The 22,056-nt window shown below is 40.8% G+C and overlaps 1 protein-coding gene across 1 annotated transcript in view; it reads left to right on the top strand.

Annotated features, from left to right (window-relative positions):
* Amph (amphiphysin) overlaps positions 1–22,056 on the top strand; it is a 200,061-nt gene that overhangs the window by 168,505 nt on the left and 9,500 nt on the right. The window contains exons 16-20 of the mRNA XM_037206457.1: positions 2,573–2,605; positions 3,244–3,300; positions 7,208–7,330; positions 19,198–19,404; positions 20,292–20,531. Coding sequence (XP_037062352.1) covers positions 2,573–2,605; positions 3,244–3,300; positions 7,208–7,330; positions 19,198–19,404; positions 20,292–20,531 — 660 coding nt within the window. The remainder of the gene's footprint in view (positions 1–2,572; positions 2,606–3,243; positions 3,301–7,207; positions 7,331–19,197; positions 19,405–20,291; positions 20,532–22,056) is intronic.

The following is a 22,056-nucleotide window of genomic DNA, read 5'->3' as shown; positions in this document are numbered from 1 at the left end:
TACTTTCTGATTTTATTTAACTGGTACTACACTACTGAAGAGCTGTATGTTTCTCATCAAATATTTCATGGTCTATTTCATCTTTTTCCCCCCTTTGCTTTTCTACATACTTTAAAGACTGACTCTTCAAAAAGTCTTTCTATGTGTAACCTCATCATAGAGGAAACTCCTGACAGTGGGTTGGCTGAAGAGATTCAAAGATCTGAAACTATAGATGCATTTACTTGGGGCCCTCATGCTAGGACAGACAGTGTGAGCCAGGAGATGACCCCAAGCGGGTCTCGAGAAGACATTGTCTGTCTCTCTGAAGCAGAGCAAGACATGAGATTATGCACTGGAATGCTTTCTTCTGCTGACTGTTCTACTGTAGCTGAACAGGGTGAGGATGCCCTGGGGTCAGCCCCTCCAGCTAGAAATGATCAGCTATCCTCAGAGCCTTTGCCCTGGGCTGGAGTTGCTATTACTACATGCATGGAGATGGACCAGCCATATGCAGTACTTGACTCAGAGAAGCCAGCCATGGGAAAAGTTGACCTGCTCAAAAAAGGTCATGAAGAAGCTACAATATCAGATGGAAAAATAAAGCAGAAACAGAAGGTAGAAGATCCTATGTGGGAATGTGTGGACACAAATCAAAAGGTAGACACTGAAGCTATTGATACCACAGCACTAGAAGATACTGAGGGATTTGAGGAAAAAGTATGTGACAGTCTAGGAAACAAAACACTACATCATCTCAAAACACCAGCAGAAAAAGGCCAGGAGACCTTCAATAGGTGTGAAGAGGGAAGTAGGAAAGATCTAAGAGTGAGATGTGAGGAAAGACTAAAAACCTATGAAAATTATTTTGAGAAAGCAGATAAACTTGGCGACAAAACCCATGGGTTGTCTGATAAGATTCAAGTAATAATCAATCATCATAAAAATATAGAAGGCTTTGAAGGTATACCTGCCAATCATGCAGGGATCTGTAATCTACCTCTCGAGACAGACCCTGTGTCTATTATTAAAGATTTGAGCATTGAGGAATGGGAGTTAGCTAGAAAAGAGATAGGGAAACATTCAACAGACCCTCACAACCATTCTACAAAGTGCCATCCAGCACAGGGAGGTGCAGGTATAGAAGAAAGTCAATGTAGCATTGCAGTCAGTGCTCAAGGAGCTGATGGACATAAGAGTCAGTCTGTTGTTTTATCAACCAAATATTCAGTGGCAGTTGAGTCTAAAATTGACCCTAACTGTTCTCTGGGAACTCTTGCAAGTAGAAAAGGGCAGTGTTCATATAAGGGAAAAGATTCATTAGCAGAGGGTTTTGCAAGTACAGTGCCTGAAAACTGTAGTCATGCCATTAAATTGCCAAGAACTATAAAGGCAGATTCTTGGGGAACAGATCCAGGTCAAATCTGGCAGTCAAGCTTGAATTCAGGAATAAATAATGCAGATATAGTGGGAGTCTCTGGTATTCCAGATGGCCAAGGAAATGGATTTGCCAACTGGCAGGAACCTAATAGCCACTGGCCTATCAGAGATATAGAAGGTTTACATAAATGCAGGGGACATTTAGTAGAAAGTAAGAAAGAACTGGAGGTGGACTTACCAGCAGATACATGTGGTAAACATGCCAGGGCTAGTGGCTTAGATCAAAGCCAGGAGACTACTAGACCATTGGTTCAGGGAACCTCCTGGAACACTATCATGGAGAGTCCTGATGGTCCCCGAGACAATGACATCAACAACTCAGATTTATCTGAAGATGAAATTGCTAACAAGAGATATGGATTGTTGTACCAAGAAATAGAGGATGATACGGATGAGGTATTTGCCCTAGAATGTAGCCTAGACTAGCCAGACTTCCTTAGGTGCTCTTTTTCCTTATGTCTCTCACCAACTTCATTTCTTCATCATTGATCTCCTTGACAGATGTACCTCTTGAAACCTATATAAACCAAACACAAACAGGTTGACAAAAAAGCAACAAAAACAAACAAACAAACAAACAAAAACTACATAATGATTGTGCTGGGAATTAATGGAGTCTTTCTTACCATTCCACTTTCTGAGTTGTTCTTCCTTTCTCTTTTTCCTTTTTTTTTTTAACTGCCTGGACACTAAAATGTGCTAAATCATGAGCAACATAGACTTACTTACTGTTGCTAAAGTGATTCCACTCCCATGAAAAGACATGAAATGTTTCTATCCAGGCCCATTAAAATTATAGAACCTTAGTTGCTGTTCATTAGTGTGATGCATACAAATGACTTAAAAGAGATATTAACTCAATGATTCTTGCCTAGAATCATTTTCTCATTATTGAGAAAGTCAGTGTTGGCGAACACTTAACCATGTGTCAGCGACAATTGTAAAGCTGATCTTTCACTTTTTTGTCAGCCTATTTATGATAATACAGCATGGCTTTCTGTAGTTCCTAAGCACTTTCAAGCAAAGCAAGCTGTTGTATTATTTTTACATTTGTGTGTGGTAGTCATTACTCTCAAGCTTGTCTAATGGGTATTCACTCATCCTGTGAAAGTTCTGGGGAAAAAAAATCACACGTATTTTCCATTTCCTTTAGGCTTCTGGAGGTTCATTTAATGGCTTCACCCAGGTAAAGAGAATCTGTTTCCTTACATGAACTCATCGCTGTGTGAGTTTTGTGTAGCCAATCCCGCAAAATGATTAAGAGCATTAGTACAAAATTCGATCTCACTACTTACAACTTGAGTACTGGAGACAGCATTGTGGCATTGTTGTGAGGAAATGAGCCAGCCTGCAGTGCCCTTAACCCGAGACCCAGCACATGCTAAGTGCTCCATAATGCTATACCAATATTTCTACTAATCATTGGAAGTAATTCCAATCTGAAAGATCCCTTAGACTTGGCTACTGGAAAAGAGGAGGTAAGATTATTTTTACTAAGATGATGGATATTAGAGACGATGATTTTTAAGAGCTCTTTCTAAAATGTCATAGTGAGCCACAATATATACAGCCATACCTTTAGTGATTCTCCAGAAGAACCATCTGAAGATCAGGATCCACACTCCAACTCTGTCCAAGAAAGTGATAATTCCTGGATGTGTTCTGCCAGCACAGATTTATGTTTAGAATAACTCATGCTAACACTTATTTGATATATTTTAAAGGACTTAAAGGGGGACTTTCAAAAACATTCAAATGTATTTATTAATACAACTGATGGTTACTAGTTTAGAAAGCTTTTAAAATTTTTCTCCCTCTTTTTAGCCCCAGGACACTTCCTTATTCACCATGCAGGCAGATCAGAATATGGTAGGTGGCTTGGTAAGTTGATGTGACTGTATAGATAACTTAATAGTTATCACGGGATATTTGAAAGTTAGTTGGTCACACTAGCTTCTCTGGAGTTTTAATATACAGAATATTATTTCTGCAGCTCCCTCTTTTCAGAAAAACAGAAAGAAAATCATCTGTAAAATCAGACTTTGAACTTGTTTACCGCTGGCACAGCGACACTAGCAGAAACCAGCTTCTTGTGATACTTAATGGTCCTCAGTGGAACACAGTGAATCCATCAAAGTCACAGGTCTTTATGTGACTAGAGTTTAAGCTATGGGATTGAAAATGAGTTTGTCCCAAAAATTTATGTTTCAACTAGTAGATCATTGCCTTTTCCTTGAGCTTAGAGCTACTAATTTCTCATCTCATCTCTTCGTTTTGTAAGTTCTAGCATTTATAGGCCAGCAGATGATAAGAGTAACCTATGGGAATGAGTAGGAAAGAGAAAGAGTTGCCCAGGGGAATAGAGGAGATTTTTAGAAGATGGAAGTTGCAGTTATCATGGGAAGCCATTCAGCAGCTTCCTAATCAAGCTGATTGAAATGACCTTGAGAGATGTCACTGTGTGTTTACCCTGCTGAGGACTGAAGAGGCTATTAACATTGCTATGGTTTTTCTATAGGAATACTCTGTAATTGTCTTAGCTACCAGCTTTCACATTAGAAATTTGGAATTGAATTCATATAAAATAAATTTTTCTTTGCATAATATTTTTGCTTTTAGTGGAGAATTCTTAGAAACTTGTCTAAAAGTTAATTTTGGTAATAGTCTGCTATCTTATTAATGGACCATCATAACTTGATGCTTTTTGCACAACCAAGTGGAAGACAAAGTCTTGGTGTTTTGTTTTCTTCAAGTATGTGGTATTAATAACAAAAACAGAGAAACTCAATCTTTATGTTTATTGGTCATTCTCAGCCTTGATGATAGAGCTTGGATGGTGAGGTTTTTAATTATCAGTTGTGAACAGTTAGGAAAACTCAGAAATGCAGAAATAAAGGAGAGACTATTGGGTCATGATTAAATTCATAGCCAATGTGTCAATACAAAAAGTCCAAGCTCAGAACCATGACCTTTCAGTACCCTGACTATCTCCACACACTCCATTGTTAGTTGTGCCAAGACTGCTGGGATTTCCCTCCAATTCTCTCTACATACATTCCTGTGAGCAGACATCACACTTCTTCTCTCCTGAGGAATGCAACTTGGCATGCCCAGAATTGCAAATGCTACTAAATTCTTGCTACAAGGCAGTAGACAACACCATATACAGTAACCGTAATCTATAACTATCAGTAAGGTGTTAGTATGAAGCATCTCAGGAGCTGCAGAAACCCCACCATTGAATTCTTTGACTGCGCAGAGCAAAGGGTTTGAAGCTGGCATTCAGCTGTTTATCTCCTAGTTCATGTCTCATGGCCCACAGAACACCACTATGTACCAGGTGAAAACCATTTTGAGTCTTCAGACCTTGTTTCTTAGTTGCCCTCAAGTCCTTTCCAGTCCATATTAAATAGCTCTTCTAAGCCTGAAATGAACAGTACTCGAAGGCAAATATCATATTGGCTTGTGAATAGACTCTTGGCTCTCCCAGCCCATTTCTGCCTCTGTAATGACCTGGGCTAATCTCATCAGAGAAGGGTTTCAGAATATGTGTTCCAAGACTACATAGCCAGCTCCATTCTGAAGAATTTTCATTCTGAAGAAAGAATCCTTTCTAGTGCTCAAAAAACAGGTACAGCATGTTCTCAGTCCATTAACAACATCTGTCAAGGCAGCTACCTTGTAGGAACAACAATAAAAACAGTTGAAATAGAGCCCAATTTACATAATAGGGCTTCAGATTTTTTCACATGATTTTGCTCACAAATGAGCTTCTTTGGTATAAGAAAATATTTATAATTTCATATTTCAGAGGAATAGAAGAGTGACCTACCCATAAGTATAATTCGAGTAGTGAGTTTATGCGAGTGTGTTTCATACTTGCTCATCACTAGTAAGCTGAATTTGTCCTCTAGAACTTAGGTCAAAGACACAGTTATTAGAACTCAGTAGTTTGAACATGTGTAGCTTATGAGAAAATGCTAATCTAATGTCTGTTTCATTCCATACAATAGTTGTACTTTTTTATTTTAATATGGATATACAGTTAGACTCATGTATAAGGCTACTCTCATTGTTGTTATTTAAATAATGCTTCAGAATTTCTCCAGACATCTAGAAATCCAAGCCAATGATCCAAACATTGTTGTGTATTTTTAGTTATCTTTGTATTTTTTAAATGCACAGTATCTTTGGTGTTTTTACATGAGTTGTGTATCAAACCGTCTCTTGGCTCCTCTTCAGCTTCAGACTTCCTCAAAGCAGACTCAGCTGGCCAGGGAAGAGCATCATAAAGGTTGTAAAACCCTATAAAATTTTAAATCTTTGCACACTTATCTACAAAAGTGTCTTTTAACTTTATTATACCCTTTTAAAATACTAGGTTGTGGTCAAAGTGAGTGACTTGGTGGAGGCCATAAGAAAATTAGTTTTTCTAGGAGCTGGAGAGATGGCTCAGTGGTTAAGAGCACTAGCTGCTCTTCCAGAGGATCCAGGTTCAATTCCCAGCACTCACATGGCAGCCCAGAACTGTCTGAAACTCCAGTTCCAGGGGATCCAACTCCCTTGCACAGGCACACATGCATATAAAACATCAATGCACATATAATAAAAATAAACACATCTTTAAAAAAGAGTTAGGAACTTTAAAATTAAAAAAAGAAAATTAATTTTTCTGTTTTTCCAGCACTGAATCATTGTTTTAGAACAGTTTCTCCAGTACTTTTCTGTGAAATTCATTGTGTATGCTAAATTAATTAGGTGTACAGGAAAAGCAGGTTTTGAGTTAAGAAATGCCAGAAACCTGATTCGGCATGTAACAGGTGTTCGAGGATGACAATATGTAGCAGTCCCATGAAGACAACAGCATCTCACTTTGCCCTCACAACTTAAGGTTTCTCAACTTGTGGATCATGACCCCTTTGGGGGTCACATAACAGATATCCTGCATATCAGATATTTACATGACGATTCTTAACAGTAGCAAAATTACAATTATGGATGTCACCACAGTATGAGGAATTAACTGGGTTGCAGCATTACGAAGGTTGGGAACCACTGGGTTAAAGGGTCTAATTGAGACCATGGAGAAGGCTGTCCTATTATTCTTTAAGGAATTAGTTTGTTATATAAAATAAATTGATTTTTACAGATTTTTTTTTTTTTTTGGAGATAGAGAAGAAGGGACTGAACCAGAACCTTAGACAAAACAATAAAGGTTCTGTAGTTTACGGCACAGCCAGGTTGCTGAGCCTGCTCTCCCATCTTTGGAAGTGATCCACTAAGTTAAATAAATACCTTTTCATTTGCATACTGGAATGGTCCCTTCATTTTCAGCGTAATATATACCCATACACTGAAAGATCACAGAACTATGGACCCTATAGGCTCTTCTTGACTCCTTCTACCTGGCAAATGGTGGACCTTCGAGATATTCTCTCTGTGTCTATCTCTGTCTCTCCTACTCCACACAACAGAAGAATCATTTCAGGCTCTCTTACCCAGGCCATAGAGACATGAAGAAACATGCACACAGGTGAATAGTGGTAGGCCTTTGCCTGACTTTAAAGGAAACAGTTCAAAAGAAGCTTAACACAATTCCACTCTTCCATTCTTCAGTTCTGCAAGACCTACAACACCAAATGAGAGAATTTATTTTTCTAGAATGGATTTAATAAAACTGATGCCTGCTTTGAATGATGATGAGACTCTGGATTCTCCAGTATTCTGCAGTGTTGCCTATTCACATGTTGAAACTTTCTGTTTCCTTCTTACCCACAAATGACTTAAGGCTGAAACTGAACAGGCTCTATCCATAGAGCCCCAAGCAGAGGAGCCTCCTGCCGCCACTGCTGCACCTGCTGCCGGGCTGGACCTTGGACTGGAGATGGAGGAGCCAAAGGAGGAAGCAGTGGTGAGCCCATGCCCTGTCCCCTCCATCCCTCTGCTGCTTCCTTCCAGCTTCTCCCATGATCCTCTGTGCCACTTCCTGTCCAGGCTTCAGCTGGGCTAAAGGATCCCCTTGTCTGCCATGGTTCCCAGGATCAAAGATGCTTCTCTCCTTTCATAGTAAAAACTCAGTTCCCTGACAATATTATTATTATTACTATTATTATTGTTGTTGCTGTTGTTGTTGAGATTATACCAAAGAACTGAACTTATAGATGAGGGAAAGTGCCATGTAGCCATAGGTGTGGCTCTTCAAAAACCTGTGCCTCAATTCTTTCTGATGCACTCCTTCTGTCAATGGACTGCAAAATGTGAAGACAGTCAGACCTGTTTCTATGTTCTATCCAAGACAGCTGTAAATGTGCTGTAATTGGGGATCAAATTGCCCAAGATTAAATGTAAGGATAACTTTGTTGGTCATGTCTGCATGTTACTAGAAGTTGGGTATAGACAGCGTTTCCAAGTTCTTGGCCTCTTATTTAAAACAGTAGAAAATGAGGTCTCGTGCAGACCTGCAAAAGAAACAAGATAAATTTATTGGGGGCAAAGTGATAATGCAGATTAAAGAAAGATACACTGACTAGATTGACAGCGGGCCACATGAGGGAATATACTCAAGGATCCCGATTATGCTTCTTCTTATAGGGTACAAGAGAAGGAGGAGCTGGCTACTAAGGGGCATAGTTTGAGTGGTTCTCAATCTGATTGATAAATTAGGTTATGTCATAATTTCTCTGCTATGCCTGTCCTTTTCCATGGTATATCTGATTTTAATCATATGCATGGCCAAGTATGCATAGGCATAAGATGATCCCTAAAGGAGGACACAGTGTTGCCTTACTACATATGCAGCAAAACTAGTTCCAGCTGGATTGGCCCTTCTACTCTTCATACGCAGATATATTTGGAATTCACTTGAATAGTAACTGTATGATATGATTGTTCCCGGGGGTGAGGAAACTTAGATCATTGTTCAGAAATGGAAACACCTGTTGTCCCATGCATCTGGGAGGTTAGGAAGGTTCTGAAGTTCTGGTGAGTTGTTTGGAGAGAAGTGATTATACAGAGTATGTGCAGGTGAGGGAACTAGGCTGTCAAGTGCATTATTACAGATGGGGGAGGGGTTGCATAACTCAAAACCAATTGGGTGCCCGTGGTCACTAACCTATCTTCTATGCTTGTCTGCCATATGTTTACTGGTTATTTATGGTTTGGGTTTAGACTATAAAGATTGCTTTAGACTATAGAGATTGCTTCTTTACAAATACTTTTTCAAACTCCAGTCTGTGTAGGTCTTGATTCTATGGGGGACCTTAAGGATACACTTTGTCCTGGGTTGGAGATCCACCTGACTACTTAGATACTTGTTCTCACCCTGATGCACACAGCCATGAGGAAGACCCACATTGCAAACAGGGATAAATGCCAATATTCAGCAAGCTCATAGACAGTAAAATGCCCATGAATGTATACAGGGTTGGAGAAATGTCTTGCAAGAATTTTATTGTTTACTATGGCCTTCACAGAACATACACAAATAGAAAATCAATTTCCTCCTTGCCATAATGCTATTTTCTGGACTACATACTATATAAATGAAGGTTATAGTAAATGTTATTAGTTCCTATGGTTACTTTACTGAGAAAAGCATAGGTTACCTATCAACTCAACAATTTATTAATAAAGCGAAAAACCAAATGTAGGGTATGATAGTAATAGATAATACCAATTAAGACTAAATTAAGAAAACTGGGGCTGAGGAGGCTCAGTGGTCAACAGCATTTGCTATTCTTGCAGAGGACCTGGGTGCAGTTCATGGTACACATGTAGTGGTGAGTTCCAGGGACTCTATCACCCTTTTCTGGCTTCCACAGGCACCAGACACACATGCATGCAGGCAAAATACTCATACACATAAATTAAGACTAAATAAATATTTAAACAAAAATTTAAAAACAATTTAAGATAACTTTCATATTGCCCATTTGAAGATTCGGAGTGGGACTATGTACTATAAAAAAAAAAAAAGGAAGTGTATTTAGCTAGCTGAACCCCTTCTAGAAGTGTCTATTGCTTGTGTGAACTTCCTGTCACCCCCAAATGTATTGATGAGCTGACTGCTTTCTATCGAGTAACGAAAAGGACTCATCTCAGGGAGAGGCTTTCTCCCTCCCTCCGCTGTCACTAATTACCTGTAGTTCTTGGTCTATGGAGGAGGCTGCTTTGGCATTGTCTTCCTGCCGCTGGTGTCTTTCTGTGATAGCCTCCACTTTGTTTTTTCTTGTTAGTGAAGAAAAGCTTCAGTGAAGGACATTAGGGTCCAGGTAGGCTGAAATCTCTGTTAATGTCAGGACTTGCCACAATTAGTTCTTAGACTTGAGAGATGTCCCTGGGGTCTAGCTGAAAAATCAAATGAAACAGCAGCTCTTGTTCAGCCTCAGTCTTGAGCTTCCCAAAGGCAGCGTGTGTCCTTTTCCACTACTTTGGCTGTAAAGCAGTTGTCAGAGGGGATGTAGCAGCAATACCTTAAAATGAGATTGCACAGAATGAGCTCCTCGGCTAAAGGAAGCTGGTGTTGGAAGTGAATCTACCCTCTGTGCCTGTTTCTCATCTCAAGGAGCTGCACCTGATAAGTTTTAAAGTTCTTCTGCACTTAAAAATCTACAGCTGAACGCTTTAAAATGTAAGGGCTTCTGAATCCCCGCAGTGTGGTGAAGCAGTCGTGTTTATGGCTATTTCCAGCCTGTGTTTACTAGGCAGTTGGAGTGACAGATCGACACGGAGCATTCACTCAGTTGGTGCCACCGCTGTTCCAAAGCCATGAGGTTAGAGGGCTGCCCGGGTCTTCCCAGTGTGATGCTCAGCTTCCTTCTCCTCCAGTTTCAGGCCACACACACTGCCATCTGTCAAGCCTCAGGCTACTCCGAGACATGTACATGGTCGGGACTGGGATACTTGCCCGTAGACCATGAGACTATTCAAGTGATTTTCAGCCCAGTCTTCATCTGGTCTCCGGCTGTGCCTGGCACCTTTCCTCCAATTCTGTCAACCTGAATCAAGGCCCACACAGGAGGCACTCTGCAGCTCTTGTTTGGTTGTGGATGTTTAGAGTCAGAGTCTCGGTATGTAGGTTGGCTTGTCACTTACTTATGTAGCCCGAGTTGTCCTCCTGCCTCAACCCCCTAAATGCTGGGATTGCAGGCACATGCCACAATGCCTGATTTGAAAAGATATCATTTTAAAACAATCTCAGGGCTGGAGTTATGATTATTATGGAGCTTTTATTTTTCATGGCTGAAGCTTAGGATTCAGTACCAAACACTGTTAAATAAAATTAAGTAAAACTCTCTTACAAATTTGGCAAGCCCCATTGAAGGCACCTGCTATGATTGCTTTCCACTCACTGCTTGCTCATGTCCTCATTTCTGAACAAGCACAGTATACAATATTTACGTTGCTTCAAAAGCTATGCCTTTTTCTAGTTATTTTGCAAATAAATCACTAATTGAAACTTTTAATGCCAAACTGTATCCTTACAAGATACTGTGCCCTGTGCTTAGAGCCAAATTAACAACAACAAAAATTCATTAATTTTGGCATCTCTGCAGAAGATGATTTTCAAAGATGTGGAGCTAATTTTAACAGTTGTTTGCCATGGCAACAGTGCTGCAATTGGCTGAGTTGAACTAGAACCTAGCTGCTTAGGGTTCTGATGGGGCTGCAAGAAAGACTAGGACAGCAGCCTGAAAGCTGAGACAGAGATGGGGCGGGGGAGGGGGGGTATAGGGGGGGAGGGGACAGACTCCTGTAACTCTCTTTGGAAGTAAATGCATGAATGTGTGTGTCAGATTTTCAGTGCTAGGTACCACTTTGAAAGAAATGCCCATAGGATGTGGACTTCCAAGGACAACATTCTCCTGTGGTCTAGCGAGAGGGATGCTGTGGTGGGCAGTGTTTTAGACATCATTTGTGTGAAGAGGAGTACCAACTGCCATCCTATATCAAAGTACCAGAATCTTCTCTATGGGACTATCATGGTTTCTTGTACACCTGACTCTTGACTTTCTTTTTAAAATAGACCCTGAAGAAGATATTTAGTTCTTAATTTTAATCCTTTCAAATTTAAATGAATTTAAAAATTCATAAAAGTGCCAGGATTTTCAGCACATCATGAACTCTGGTTAGAGCCTCAGTTAGGGACAGTCAGGAAAAGGCAGTGATGGTCTGTGGTTGGGGCTTCCATTCCTTCTGTTGCTTTACCACTTTCCTCAGTGATATTACACAGCCAGCTCCAAGTGGGAATGAATGAATAGTCCACCTCCAGCCCTGTCTCCAGCACTCCTTTCACTCCGTCTCCTTTCTTCATTTGGACAGTGAGAACAGAGCTTCAGGGACTTCTCACCTTTTGAATGACATTAGTCCTTGGCTGGTGAATGGAACTGTGACTAGTGTCCTAGTCCTAAATGGTCCTATTTTTATTGCAATGCAGAAATCCAGGCAAAGAGTAATAGGCCTTTTGTACTTTCCCATTCTGTACATAATTTTCCAAACATTGGAAATCTAGAAGATAATTGTCAAAAACAATGTAGAAAAGTTCTACCTAACTGTTCTAGTTTTGTTATACTGCTGTGACAAATACCATAACTAAAGCAACTTAAGGAAGAAAAGGATTTATTTGACTTGTATTTCCATATCACAGTTTCTCATTGAGGGAAGTCAGAATAGGAATTAAAGGCAGAAACTTGAGGCAGAAAACATGAAGGAACACTGTAGATGTAACCAACCATCTTATTAAATAAGAAACACAGGCTGGGCGGTGGTGGCGCACGTCTTTAATCCCAGCACTCAGGAGGCAGAGGCAGGCGGATCTTTGTGAGTTCGAGGCCAGCCTGGACTACCAAGTGAGTTCCAGGAAAGGCACAAAGCTACACAGAGAAACCCTGTCTCGAAAAACCAAAAAAAAAAAAAAAAAAAAAAAAAAAGAAACACAGAACCAATGCAAAGAAGAAAGCCAATCAGAGCTAAGAGCCTTACCCGCCTGCTGCCGCTAGCCAAGAGACCTCTCCCAAAAAAGACCTACTTCCTGTGTGTTTGTCTTTATATAGTCTTTCTGTTCTGCCTTCTCATTGATTGTAAACCCAAACACGTGACTGCCTCATCACTGCCTGTAAGTACAGCCCTCCAGGTCTTAAAGGTGTGTGTCTCCAATGCTGGCTGTATCCCTGAACACACAGAGACTTACCTAGCTCTGCCTACCAAGTGCTGGGGTGATAAGTGTATGCCACTACCGCCCTGCTTTCTTATGGCTTGCTAATAGCTATGACCCCTGGGCAACTTTATTTATTAAGATACAATTAAAATCACATTTCAGTACAAATATAATACCACCATAAAACACTGCTTGTTGTCTTGCTTGTTCAACTTGTTCAACCTTATGCTTAGCTACCTTTGTTTTGTAGTCTAGGACACCTGTTTGTGGAATGGTGCTGCTCACAGTAGACTCATTCCTCCTACAATCAAGACAGTGCCTCCACAGACTTGTCAACAGGCCAGCCTAGGAATCTAGGCAATTCCTCAAGTATGGTTTTCCTCTAAGTTGTGTCAAGTTGACATATTAAAACTAACTAGGACATCAACTAACCTCTTCTTGATTTCTGTTTGTTACAAAATTTGCTATTGATTAGGAGACACTGTGCCATGTCTTTGCTTATTCCAAAATAGCAGAGGAAGCAGGAAAAGTTACTTAAAGAGTGGAATTCCAAAAGCATAAGGATACATATCAGCTACTTGAAAGCATACTTAGAATTCTCTTCAAATATGGCTGGTTTGAGAGCTAGCACCACAGTGTCTGTAGTTGGTGCTCAGGTTCTCAGGATTGCTATGAAACTCCCTAATTTAGATGTGTGCCTTCTTGGGTACAGATTGGTATGACAAAAACACAGAATTTGGACAGACCATTCCAAATCTTGTTTGCTGGTTGAGCATGTTACTTTCACTCTTTATATCTTAGTTAACTTCTAGGAAATGGAAATAAGCTATAATAGAGATGTTAAGAGAATAATATGCAATAAACATAAAATTTCTATGATGGCACCTGGATACTGATGGATTCACATTAAATGCAAGTTTCTTACCCAGGATGGACATATACAAATAATTTGACAGGACCAGCCCATCTGTGAATCAGAATTATTATTCTTTAGAATCAGGAGCAACTGGAAAGCCTAGAGCACAGTGATCTTTCAGTGAATTGTCTTTACAAAGCAAACTTCAGGAATATTATTACCATATTCTGACTCCAGTATAAACTGTCCTGCAGTTATCAAAATGTGTCATTTAGCCCAAATCTGTAATATATTCTTCTTATAGTCTTCACTTATCGTTTATGTCATTTATGCCAGAAATAACATAAATAAAATAACAGCATAAGTGAGGATGGAATGAGAAAACTGAAAAGACTAAAAAGTTACAAAAAATTTTTAGCTTTTTATCAGTTCCTCTATCACAATCCTCCCCATTAAAGATAAAAGAATTTTGACAAAAAGTATCAAAGTCCCTACAGTGCTACATTCTAGAAATTTCAGCTATAACTAGGAAGCTGTTCTATAAGGGAAAGCATAGAGGGAATAGAAGTCACAGCCAAGCCCACAAGGCAGCTGATGATTGTGTGTGGCAGTGCCTTTCTACAGTACCCACACCTTGGCAATGTGCTGTGGGGTCATGCTTGCAAACCTCTGACACACATTTGGGAGATTCAAAGTAGGTGATCATGTGTAACAGCTTGATAAATCACTACTTTGATAAATCACTGCAACCTGGGGAAGAAAGGATTCATTTGGCTTACATATTCCAATCACAGTCCATCACTGAGGGAAGCCAAGGCAGGAACTCAATGAGGACAGGAACCTGGAGGCAGGAAATAAAATAGAGGCCACAGAGGAGTGCTGTTTACTGTCTTGATTCCCATGACTTGCTCAGCCTGATTTCTTATATAACCTGGAACCACAACATAGAGTGGGCTGGGCACTCTTGAATCTGTCATTAATCAAGAAACTGCCTCACAGGCTTGCCTATGAATCAATCTGGTGGAGACATTTTCACAATTGTAGTTTCTCCTTTCCAGGTAAGCCTAGATGATGTCAAGTTGACAAAACAAAGCAATCTGAGACAATATCTCCCAGATGTTGACCTGAAAGCGGCATCTGAATGTCCCCAGATGGCATGCAAAATGGAACAAAGAAAATGTTTCTAACATACGGGAACCGCTGAGCCATCCCCTAATTTGAAGTAACTAAACAAGACAGAAATAGTTTGAAAGCAGCATAGGGCACATAAAGCAGTGCAGAGGAGGGAAAGGATTGCTTATGAGATAAAGTTTCATTTTAGAGAACAGATTGCAAAAACATTCTTCAAAATATGGGGAGAAAAATTTTAAACTGTCTTCTCACAGTGAATTCCAAGATGCCATTGATGAGAGGAAAGGAGTCAATGTAAGTCAGATGAAAAGTGAGTGAGAATGTAAGGAAAATGCCATACTGGAATCAAGATTTGAGTACCAAGTAAGAAAGACCAAGCACAACTGTGTAGAGAAGTGGTTAATGATAAGCAGGTACCAAGGACCTCCCAGCACAGAGGAAAAGCATAGCAAAGGTAACAGATTGGAAGGCTGAAAGGCATAATCCAACTCCTGGACCATTGCTGATCCTCAAGAAGGGGGTAGACAGGGATTTGCAGACTCAGCAGGAGGCATAGCATGTTGGATTGAAGTTTTATAACTGAAATCATCTTTGGGGGTAGATCATGACAAATCACAATCAGGAAGATAGACTACATTTTTTTTTCTCAAGGGTGTGTGTGTGTGTGTGTGTGTGTGTGTGTGTGTGTGTGTGTGTTCGTTTGTGCAATATATATAGTCATTTGTAGATATACAATAAAGAAGTATGACTATTTGGAAAAGAAAGAGAAATAAAGGATATGGGAGGAGACTAGGAAGGCAAATATGCAAATATGGTCCAAGTAATCATATACCTGAATGGAAATGTCTATGAAACCCATCACTATGTACAGTGAATTTATACTAATAAAACATCACACAAGAGCAAAACTAATGACGAGAACATCTAAATATATTGTTAAAATTTTAATTCAAAGCTTTAAGAGTTCTGCAAGTAAATACCAGCAAGTCCTTCTTTAGACTTACTCTTCTCAAAACAAGGTCAGAAGTCACTAGAAGAGCACAGAGCTTCCACACACATTGTAGCATGTACTCCCAGCCAGTAATTGACCATTATGAAGAGAGCAAAAGACATTATCAAAAACAGCAATATGACATCTCCACAAGAAGTCTGAAAAAAACTGTATGAAAATATGTTGCAACTGACTCTTACATGCATCATATAAACATGAATAAGTAGGTCATTCTGAATGTCTTTATCCTTGGGAATCAAAATGCTAGTTTCCTTAGCATCCTTTCCCAGCATTGTTCATTCCAATGTTTGAGTGACAGTTCTTTGCCATCATTCTTATCGGCCCTTTCCTGCTTGTTAGGTTCCTTTCACGTGGCAGAGATGATGTGAATTGCTGAGGCCCTGAAGCTGGGTGCTTGCCTCTGAGGATCAGGCAATACAGAACAGTTAAACCGTGTCCCTGGTCTCCACCTGCTGGCGGCTGTTGTCACAGCAGTGTTTGAACAAGCAGACTCAGTCAGCAATGCCTGTTCAAATTACTTAGCCAAAGAGAAACTATGACATGTCTACCTTGTGACAGTAAAATATGATAGAGCCCGCAGACAGTCATACAGAAAACAATCGTTTATAAGCTAGTGATTCTGTTTGCATCAACTGAGTTTTAAAATTACCTTTGGTGTTGCTGGAGAGATGGCTAAGTGGTTAAGAGTGCTTGCTGTTTATCCACAAGACCCCAGTTTCATTTCCAGCACCCACTTGGGTATCTCTAACCACCTGTAATTCCAGCTCCAGGATACCTGATGCCCTTTTCTGAACTCCACAGAAACCTGCATGTTTGTGCACATGGAGACACAATTACACATACACATAAGTAAAACAAAATAAAACAATGCTTAAAAAACAACACAAATTTACTCTTGGTAATACCATCAGTATGCCATAGAAAATTAATATATTTTCTTCTAAGGAAGTAACATTAATTCACTTAAGGCAGTACCAATTCCTAATGATATGTGCTGTAGTGTGTGTGTGTGTGTGTGTGTGTGTGTGTGTGTGTGTGTGCAGGCTAATTTGCTATTCTGTCTGCATGTATATAGAGTCCATCTTGTTCAAAGCTATTGAAATCATTGTGTTGTTCAAGGTGTGACTTTTGTCCAGGTATATGGAAAGCAAAAATAGTGGAATTATAACTAAAAAGTTTGCCTTCTGCATTTGAGCCTGTGAGTCACTATATTCATACTGTTTTTATCAATAATTCCCAATATGGAAGAAAACCTGCTAGGTCTTTAGTGCCCTAGTGAAAGTCTATTCCCTCTCTCCCCTCTTTTCTTTTTATTACAATACCTGGCATTGAAACTAGAGCCTCAGCTGGAAGCACTATACCCCTGAGCTCTATCCCAGCCAAAATTGATGATTTTTACCAACAACAAATCAATGAGTAATTGTTTGTTATTGTTCTGGGGATTAAGATGCCTTCCTAAGTTAGTGCTAATTATACTTCTTTCGACAACAGTGACAATAACATTTACAAAAAGATCATTGTTTACTTAAAGCAAGAGATGCATTCTCTTAAATTTTTTTAATTTATTTTTTGTTGGAATTTTCAGTCATTCACCAAAACATAAATCTTCATATAACTTTTAACTTATTTCAATATTTACCAACATTTAAAATTCATTTCAATTAAGTATTGGCTACAATTCACACAAGAGGATCACTTTTCTGAATCCATGTACTTTAGTGACAGAGTATAAATAAAAGAAATAAAGACAAGCAACTGTATTTGGACAATTGTCCAGACAGAGTATAAATAAAAGAAATAAAGACAAGCAACTGTATTTGGACAATTGTCCATTTTCTGTGAAGAATCAAATTCTCATAATAGGAGAATCAAATTCTCATATGAGACCTATGTGGTGATATATTGTGTACCCTAATAAACTTTGCCTAAAGATCAGAGACACAAAGCAACAAGCCACAGCCACCACCTCTTACCTCACCAACTCCTCAGCCTGAAAAACCCTCTAGTTCCTGTCACCTTATATACCTTTCTCTGCCCAGCCATCACTTCCTGGGATTAAAGGCATGTGTGCTTCCCAAGCAAAGGCATAAGATCTCAAGTGCTGGGATTAAAGGTGTGTGACTCCCAAGTATTAGGATTAAAGGTGTGTGCCACCACTGCCTGGCTTTGTTTCTTTCCTAGACTGAGTCAATCTCATGTAGTCCAGGGTGGCTTTGAACTCACAGAGATCCAGACAGATCTCTGCCCCTCACTGCCTTGCCTGTATGTTTAATCTAGCGGCTTGTTCTGTTCTCTGATCTTCAGGCAAAGTTTATTAGGGTACACAATATATCACCACAGACATAGAAATTTCTATGAATATGAGTAACATTTGTTCATGTATCAAATGATACAGCTGTCTTTTATCCCCAAAGTAAAATTATGATATTTAGAAAATGTCCTTCATAGGAGGTTATTTTAAGTAATACAGTGGGTATGACTTTGAGGCAGAGGAGAGTTCTTGGAGAATGCCACGTTGAGTGTCTATATCAGGCCACATTCCCATATGCCATTTGTGATGCCCACAGAGAGCTGCTCTCCATCGCCCACTTCAGAAGTCAAGGTTGGAGAGCTAATGCTTGCCAGAGTATGGCTTCCCTAACAATCCAGAGAACAGTACAGAACTAAGGAGAGCACCAGCTGATGCTAAACCATCAGAAAGCAATATCGGTGTTTGGAATGTGTCCTGGGTATACTACATATCATCAATCTCAACATTGTTTCTCAATAGTCTTCTTTATTCCACTTTGTCAAATCCAGTGTACCATGCTAATTATTAGAATCCTATTAAAAGGTTAGACTCTAAACCAATTTGTGCAAATTTAGAACCTATGATGCTACTTCCTTTATTTCATCATCTCATGTTTTAGGTACTACTGAAAACTTCTTTGGATTTTGCTTCCCTTGGTAAAGACTCCAAGTCTGATTGTGATGTTTTTTTAGCCAGCAGATGGCTCCATGGATATTTGCATATTGCTGATGCATATTGGATTTCAAAGCTATTTCCCCTCATCCTCTTAACATGCTTTTTGGAGGAAACCCCAACCATCACTCCTTTTCCCTGAACGTGACTCAGCCGTGAAGCCTTCTTCACACAGATGTGGAGAGCAGCCGTTCTGATTCTCACTGTGAGATGGGATGCTATCCTCCTGTGGTCCTCCTCCATGAGCCAGGTCTCACAGGAACCCAGGTCCCTTCAGTGTTACAACTTAGGTATTCCCTAAAGCTTAATTCTCTGATGTCTGCTTTCAGCAAACAAAAAAAGAATAGCCTGTGGAGAGAGATCCACCCACTCTCTACCAATAGCCTCTAAAGAATGGCATAGGTCACCTCTTCCAGTGCTATCCACCATACTTGACTGAAGGGGAATCCAAGGGATGCAGAATCCATATCACTGGATGCTCTGGGAAGAGTGAGCTCTGATCACAGCAAAAGCTTCTGTTGCCCCTGACTCCTGGGATTCTGTCCATGGCAAAGCAACTCAGTGCGGATGGCCTTAGCAGTTGGAGAAGAACGATGGAGTGGTGCTGAGACCTTGTGGAGGCTCTGGAGACACAGGCATAGTAACTGCTCTCTACCTTGTAGATCCCTCCTGGAGCTGATGCCGACGAGACTGTGGGAACTACAGTGCCAACCGAAGGAGTCTCCGCGGAAGAGGCAGAGGCAGAGAAGGCGGCCCTCCCTGCTGCTGAAGGAGAAAGTCTCGAGGGAGCCAAAATCGACGCTGAAAGCGCTGAGGTTGCCAGCAGTGAGAGCCCTCCACCAGCGGAGACCGAAGGGGCTGCTCCTCAGGTAAGGGTTTCCCGAGGGACTCCTGAGGAGAGGGCCGACTAGTGGGCTCTTGTCTGCTGGCCTGGGTGGTAGCTCTCTCTCTGTGGATGGACTTCCTGTGCCTGATGGATACAGCACAGAAAGGGGAAAGGAAGCTGCAATCATGAGAGAGGGAAGAAATGAAGCACAGATGATGAGAAAGCTCAGTGGAGAGAGGAAGGACGAGTGTGGGAAAATGATAAGGCTGTTCGAGTGAGAAATGCCCCCCAAAGGCTTAGCCAGGTGCTTGGTAGGAACTCAGTATGAGTCGGGGGGTTGAGTTAGAATCATCAGTGTTTCATGTTTACTCTTACTAGAGTATCTCAGATTCCCCACCAGGCTCCTTTCACCAAAGCCAACCCCACTTTTTAAGGAAAGAGTCAGATGAGCACACCCAAGGAGTTAGAGTTGGCCCTAGCTCTTCCTGTCCCACTGCAGTGATCAACCACAACACATCCCAAGCCCCATGACTTGGGCAATTATGAACAGCCATTGCAGAGTGTGAGAGCAGCGTCGAGCCTTCCCTTGTATTTTCTTTTTGAGATAGCCTCCTGCCCCCTCAGGACAGACTCTCTCCCCTTTCAGCCTCTTACCACTCTGGATTGCTCATGGAAGAACTCCATTTTCCAGGCAGTGTGGCTGTTTAAGGATCTATATAGGCGTCCCACTAAAGCTTTAGTACTCAGGAGAGACAATGAGGAACTCAGGACAAATGTAAGGCATGGGCCCAAATTCTGCAAACTTAGTGGTCTTGGAACTGCGGGTTAGTGGGATAGGGGAAGTGTGGGTGGCTGGGAGAAGACATTGGCCTTCTAGCAGATGTGCCTGTTGTTTTCCAGGGCATGACATTATTCACTTCTCTCCACCAGGAGAAGGTCATCCCTTCTGTTGTCATCGAGCCAGCCTCCAACCATGAAGGGGAAGGAGAACACCATGAAATCACTGTAGGTGCCGAAACAAGAGAGGCCACCGAGGCTGGTGACACCCCACAGGAACAGGCTGCAGAGGCCACGCCTCTGGATTCTCAGGCTGCACCATCAGGTGCTGTGGATTCCTCAGTGTCTGCAGAGGATGCTGCTCAGGAAGTGCCTCCTGGCTTTCTCTACAAGGTCTTTATATTGTCACTTCAGGGTCATTCTTCGAGTCCCCTTTGCACCACTTTCTGGTTTTTTCGGTGTGCTATTTGCATTGTATTTCTTTCTCAGATCTGCTTCCTTTCACCCTGACCTCCCCTGGGAAAATGGCAGCATGTCCACACTTTGGGCAAGAGCTACAGTAATGCCTCTCATATTTCAAAATAAAATAGTTAAAGTGCACATGGCCTTCCCTGGGGTAGTGAGTGGGATAATAACACCTTCCTGGCCTCCTCCAGGGGAGCTGAGTCTGTCTAGCAGGGTTCAGACCAGGCCTTTGAAGTCAACTGTACTCAAGTATGTTCCATAAGGAGTTGCCAAACAGGTAGGAAACAGAGCCATTCAGTCCAAGCCCAGAGACAGGGGCCAACCAATAGTCCAAAAACAAGTGTCTAAAGTCACTAAGGGCCTTCTGTGAAAAGGACGAAACAAATAAGCCTCCATTCCTGGGAAGAAAGTTTTTCCAGCCAGAAGCCATCATAAACTAAAGGTTCCTTACCAGTAAAAACAAACAACACAACAGTGATTGCCTAGTAACCCCACTTACAGCTGAGTGTTAGTGCAGATAATGACCCCAGAAAAATCTGATTGAAATCGTAAGCATTGTATAATTGGATACTGTATTTCCAAATGCAGCTCTTGTTTTTGGCTGGTTCTTTGTTTTTCATACCGAGAGCAAACTCAGAGCTTTGTGCATGCCAAGCAAGCACTGAGCTACTTGCTACATACCTTTGTACTTTTCATTTTGAGACAGGGTCTTGCTAAGTTCCATAGGAAGATTCACCTTGTGATCCTCTGCATTAGCTTCCCTGATAGCTGGGTGATAGATGCAGACCACCATGCCTGGGTATCTGTTTTCTTTCAAAAAAAAATATATGATTTGTTTGTGTTCATGAGAATGGGGTTGAATATCTCTGTCCATTCTCTCTGTCCCTCCTTTAGAAGGAAACTGCCACCTTGCCACTGAAAATGGGTGCAGGTATAATAGATTTATGAATGGATTAATGTGGGGCAAAATAATTGAACATATGGGTTAAAGTTATAGCTAGAAACCTGGTTATTTGTTCAAGAAGTGCATGTAAAGTACAGGAAATTTGTGCCAGGCAAGGCTGGGGCATGAGTGACCCATCTTTAGCTTAGCCAGTCACTACAGTGTGACCGAAAGCCAACATCTCAGTCCCTCTCTGGACATCAGTTCTCATTGCAGAAATTAATTTTTGGATAACAGTCAATTCTAGCTCTAATAATTTTTATTTTACACATGAAATACATATTTTAAAGGCAGGCTGTTTCATCTCGAGTGTGCAGGTGTTTATAAAGAACCACTATGGGAGAAATAAAACTGGCCAGGACTATATAATCCCTCAAGCTGAGAAATGAGTATTCAATGTGTTAGTCTTTCTATCTTTTTCCATAATATAAATTTTAAAAATGTTTTTAAAAAAGTGTAAAGGAAGAGCAGGCTGCTGTGGCATAAGGTGGTGGGATAGAAATGGGTAAA

The sequence above is a fragment of the Peromyscus leucopus genome, chromosome 5 (genome assembly GCF_004664715.2).
Source record: "Peromyscus leucopus breed LL Stock chromosome 5, UCI_PerLeu_2.1, whole genome shotgun sequence".
Classification (NCBI taxonomy): Eukaryota; Metazoa; Chordata; class Mammalia; order Rodentia; family Cricetidae; genus Peromyscus; species Peromyscus leucopus.
The sequence above is the reverse complement of the archived record's forward strand: the minus strand, read 5'-3'. Positions and strand labels throughout refer to the sequence as shown.